This window comes from Pantherophis guttatus, chromosome 1, assembly GCF_059756535.1.
Source record: "Pantherophis guttatus breed Tessera chromosome 1, ASM5975653v1, whole genome shotgun sequence".
Classification (NCBI taxonomy): Eukaryota; Metazoa; Chordata; class Lepidosauria; order Squamata; family Colubridae; genus Pantherophis; species Pantherophis guttatus.
This window is the reverse complement of record NC_142063.1, coordinates 21,589,999-21,595,466: the sequence shown is the minus strand read 5'-3', so window position 1 is coordinate 21,595,466 and position 5,468 is coordinate 21,589,999. Positions and strand designations below refer to the sequence as shown.

At 50.2% G+C, this 5,468-nt stretch overlaps 1 protein-coding gene across 1 annotated transcript; it reads right to left on the bottom strand.

Annotated features, from left to right (window-relative positions):
• Positions 1–1,118: 1,118 nt before the first annotated feature.
• Positions 1,119–5,238, bottom strand: JUND (JunD proto-oncogene, AP-1 transcription factor subunit). The gene has a single exon (XM_034437627.3). The coding sequence runs from the start codon at positions 2,968–2,970 to the stop codon at positions 1,966–1,968; it is 1,005 nt and encodes a 334-aa protein (XP_034293518.1). The 5' UTR covers positions 2,971–5,238; the 3' UTR covers positions 1,119–1,965.
• Positions 5,239–5,468: the final 230 nt, after the last annotated feature.

Here is a 5,468-nt window from a genome sequence, read left to right as displayed (position 1 = left end):
GCACAATAGTCTACCTCTCAGCACCAAGTGCATGTGAGCAAGAATGGAAAAAAGTCGCCTTGAACCTTTTTTTACTTGTAGTCTTCCTTAATGTATTTCATGCGCCACCACATGAAAGAGAAATGCTGCCTAGATTGGCTTAAGTGCGATCTCAGATTCTCTTCAAATATTTTAACTACCTTTCAGAACAAGGCAAAATATTTAGATGTTTTTCATAACTATTCATTAACGTCCCTTTTCAACAGCCATTTCTCTGACAAGCTGAATGCTGAAAGACAGGCAGTTGCCATAGTTTTGGCTATTCCCAATGCAGAACTGATGGAATCACTCATTCTCTTCTAATGGATACATTGAGCTAAGAACCTGGAATACAAGTCCTTATTGTAAGTCACCTTCTGTCATATTTTATGACAAAGAACTGAAATCTAGCAACATCTGGAGAGCTACTAATTTTTAAACAGATATTTTTAAAATATCAAATTAAACAAAATAGCACCTCTCCAATTTTATTTTGGAAGGCCATCTACAGCAGGGAATATACAAGCTGGGAACTGTGGCTCTCCAACATTGCTGAATTAAAGCACTCGGCTTCCCTAATTGGCCTTGCTGGTGGGTTTCTGGGAACTTTCATTCCTCATCATCATGAGAGCCGATGCTGCTGTTTTCACTTAAGATATCATATTCTGCTAAAAACCTCTGGGAAATCTAACTTTCCTTTGACCTTTTTTTCAGCAGCTAACCTCCCACACCTCCCCAAACATTAAAGTAAGTTAAAAGATACTCTGAATTAATTTAGAAACAAGTAAGTTGGAATGATGGGCGTGTTTACAAGATTATAAATGACTAAACCCTGTGAGTAACCAACACAAAGTAGCCATGAATGCCCCCCCTCCCCCCAGCAAACCCTGTATCCTCCAGATCAATTGGGACTATTAATCCCAAAATTCCTAGTCTACCAGAATTTCAACACAAGCTGAGAAAAACCTGCCCAAAACAGCTCCCCGTTCCTCAGACATGCACCAGAGGGCACTCACAACACACATTTTGGGGATCAGCTGCCTCAAAGGAGTCAGAGCCCAAAGTGAACCCCACCCATCCCCCAAAAAACAGGCAAGACATTTTTTTTTTCATCTCCTGCACAGGATTTTACTGCACTGTGGAATGTGATGATATATCAAGAGAGGGAGAGAAAAAAAAAGAAGAAGAAGAAGAGAAGGGACATCAGAATCCCCCTCTTCAAAACAAGAAATTGAGCAGGAGCCAATATTAACATAAATATGGTAAGGGAGAAAAAGGAAATGCTGCCATGGGAAGAGGAAAGAGAACTAAGCCTGTCTGGGCAAAGTTCAGTCCAAAGTCTATGGCAAATCCCAAGGACTGAGATCTGTGGCTAGCTTGGGAGGAGCCAGTCTAGGCTCTCCAACCACTCCGCCTCGGAGATCCTGTCACTTAAAAATAAAATAAAATAAAAAAAATCCCATAAAGGAAGGCTATCCAGAGTTCAAAGGCACAAGACTAGCGATGCCCCGCCCCCTTTCAGACCCCGATTCTTTCTTCCCTTTGTAGCCCAGGAAGTCCCAGGAGCAAAATTCGACGGCTGCGTCCATACGCTGTTGCACCCAGCTTGGGAGAGCCATGAAAAGGCTTCCCCGACCGTCCTTGTTTCCCCTTCCCTCGAACTCGTATGAAGTTCCTGTCCAATGTGAGAGTGCCGGAGGGGGGTGGGGGGTGGGAGAGAGAGAGAGAGAGCCCGCGAGAGGCACCGAGCCATCCTCCTCGAAGCGGCAGTTCGCAGGTTGCACTTCGTGGGGTTGGAAGCGGAAGGGCGCGGGGGTTTCCCACGCGTCTCCTCGGTTCGCTACGGGCCTCCCCAGCGCGGAGAGAGCGCCTGCCGGAGGACGGGGGTGCCTCCCTCTGGCGGGTCCCCGAGGGGCGAGCGCACTCCTTTCCCTGCCGAGGGGCCCTTCAGTAGGCCGGGACCTGGTGGGGCTGCTGCTGCTGCTGCTGCGGTAGGAGCTGGCAGCCGCTGTTGACGTGGCTGAGCACTTTCTGCTTGAGCTGCGCCACCTGCTCCCGGAGGAGGTTGGCCGTCGAGGCCAGTTCGGTGTTCTGGTTCTTGAGGCTCTTGACTTTTTCTTCCAGGCGGGAGATGCGCTCCAGCTTCCGCCGCCGACACTTGGAGGCCGCGATGCGGTTGCGCAGCCGCTTGCGCTCTGCCTTGATGCGCTCCTGCGTGTCCATGTCGATGGGCGACAGAGGCGGGCTGTCGCCGAAGCTCGCCACCTCGGGCACGATCTGAGGCTCGTCCTTGAGCGGCGGCTGCAGCCGAGGGTGCCCCTGGTAAGCCGCCTCGGACGAAAAGGCGGCCGCGCCGGAGAACGTGCTCAGGTTGGCGTACACCGGAGGCTCGACGGGCGGCTGCTGCTGCTGTTGTTGCTGCTGCTGCTGGGCCAGGCTGGCTGTTGGCGGCAGCTCCCCGCCGACCGGGCCCGCGCTCCCCAGCTGGTTCTGGTTGTGCAGGTCCTCCAAGGCTTTCACAAAGCCGGCAGCAAATTCCTGCTCGTCGGGGGCGCCTCCGCCGCCGCCTTTGGGAAAGTGGAACTGGGTGCCGCCGCTGGTCGGCGTCGTCGTCACTAAGCCGTTCGACTGGATGATCAGGCGCTCCAGCTCCGGCGAGGCCAACTTAAGAAGGCCCAGATCCGGGGAAGTCAGAAGCGTCTGGTTTTCCCCTGGCGGCGGCGGCGGCGGTTGCTGCTGCTGCTGCTGCTGCTGCGCGGAAGGGGCGGCATGGCCGGAGGGCGCCTTCAAGCCAGACACCACCTGATCGCTCAGGGCCAAGGCCAAGCCGTCTTTTTTCATCATGGTGCCGTCGAAAAAAGGCTGCTGGAAGTTGCTGCTCCGAGAGGAAGGCGCTGTCGTCGAGGCTGCCAGAGCGATCAACACATCGTCATGGTAGAAAGGTATTTCCATCCTCTTCCCCCCCGCAGGCCGCGGAGGGGAGGTAGCCGCCTATGGGTCTCCGCAGCGGAGCGCTCGGGAATGTGGGACGGGGGAGGGCCCCCAGTTGCGCGCCCGACGTGAGGAGGAGGAGCGTCGGGCTTCTTCCCGGACAGCCGCTTTGTTAGACGACGACGCCACCGAGAGCCGAACCTCGCCACCTTCCTCCCCGCGCGCGTTCAAGGCGCTCGCCTTCCTCGGGGAGGTCGCTTTATACCTTCCGCCGGCCCGATGAGCTCACCGTACCCGCCTCCCATTGGCTGCAGATGACGTCTGGGATAGCTGTTTTGCATGGAGGGGCGGGGCCTATGTGGAACTGCGTCCAGCAGCCTCCTCCTCCTCCCTCCCTCCCTTCCCCCTCCTCTTTTCTTTTCATTCGTTTTTTTTTTCTCCGTCTCTCCTGGCAGGTCCCGTCTCCGAGGCGACCGGCTCCGTAAACTGCATACAACAGCGCGCGGCCTCTTGGGCTGATGTCATCGTGAGGCCGGCCACGCACGCGGCGCTTGCTTCGAGGTGGGGGGGAAGGAGGAGGAGCTCGTGCGGTGATTCTGCTCCTCGGTTGGAAAGTGAATTTTGCAAGCTCGGTGCAGATCGGCTTTCTTGCAGCTGCACGAACGGAGGAAGAGAAAGGAAAAGGGGGGATGGGGAAGGTTCCCTGGCTGGAGAGGCTTGCAAACCGAAACTCATAACCGCGAGAAACAGGAAAGAGTTAACCGCCGAAAGCATAGTCTCTCTCTTGGGATGTTTGAACTGCTAACATTTATTCATATCACGAGTGCTGATTCTCCCCTTTTTTGCGTATGAGGGTGTTTTTTTTTTTTTTTTGCCCTTATAACTCCTGGTCTTTTTTTTTTTTTTAATGTACGGTTCTCAGATCAGTATGATTCAGTTTCCTTTGAGTAGCTGCATTTTGTTACAGGGAGTCTCTGACTTGGGGCCATTGGTTTAGTGATGTTCAAAGTTTAAGATGGCTGGAAAAAAAGTGATTTATGACCGGTCCTCACACTTATGACTGTCGCAGGAAGGGAACATGAGTTCAAGTTCCTCCTTGGCCAAGAAAGCTGGCTGGGTGACTGGGCCAGTCTATCTCTCTCTCAGCCCAATTCACCTCACAGGGTTGTTGTGGGGAAAAGAGGAGGAAGGTGTGTTGGACATGTTTCCCACTTTGAGTTATTTGAGTTAAGCAAATGTAAGGTCCCAAAATATACTTGAGTCACCAGAATGCCAAAGAGAGAGACTCGGCAAACAAAAAATGTATGTCACCCAAAGTTCATTTGGATTGGGGTGGCTTATATATATTAATTATTTCATGAGACCCCAAGAAGATAGATTGGTGCTCCATAGCATGCCATAAATTGGGCAGTATTAGTACACAAACATAATTATTCCCACCACAACTTTCTATGAACAGTGCCTTTTGGTTTAACCATTTATTTATTTTTAATCCCATTTTTTATTATTTTTATAAATAATTCAAGGCTGTGAACACACCCAATACTACTTCCTCTTATTTTCTCCACAGTGACAACCCTGGACTATTGTAATTCCTAGCCAGCATGTTGAGAAGGGCAGAAAGGGAAAAGGTTGCTGTACGGCCTTAACCCACATCCATTCTTGGTGCCCTTTGACATGTAACATCCTTCCTCTGTTGCTCCAGATATTCCCCCACCGCCCGCCCTTCTTGTTATTTTGTTTCACAAATTTATATTTAGCATTTCTCCAGTCAGTATGCTCCAGGCTACGCACAGTGAAATTTTTATTATGGTCCCTGACCCAATTGCAAACAAACATTAAAAATAAAAGCAAAGTACAAACAAAACAAGATAAAATATTTGGCGGGGGTGGGGGTGTTCATTGGTGGATGACCCAAAAGGATCATTTTGGACGACCAAAATTAGGATTGGAATTTTTGTTGTTGGGTGGTTTTCTTGGTCAAGAGCCTTGGTGGCGCAGCAGACTAAAGTGCTGTTAACTACCACCAGCTGCCTGCAATTACTGCAAGTTCAAATCTCACCAGGCTCAAGGTTGACTCAGCTTCCATCCTTTCGAGGTAGGTAAAATGAGGACCCGGATTGTGGGGGCAATAAACTGACTTTGTATAAAAAAAGAACATCGCTTGGGGGGGGCAAAAGCCCTACTAAGCAGGTATATACAAAAGTATGAAGGCTATTGCTTAACGTCTTGTAAGCCACCCTGAGTCTCCGGAGAAGGGCAGCATATAAATCGAACCAATAAATAAACAATAAATAAGATGGAACTTGAACTCATGTTCCCTTACTTTTTAGTCTGGTGCCTTAACCACCAGACCAAACACAGTGTTGCAATATTCAATCAAACAACTACATAAGTAATAAAAGACAGGCATTGTTGGAGGAAGGCTCAAAAACGAACACTGCAATTGTGAACTCCATTTTGAATTTTTTGATATCTCTACCCTTGGCTACCAGGAGTGGTCATCAAAACCAAACTAA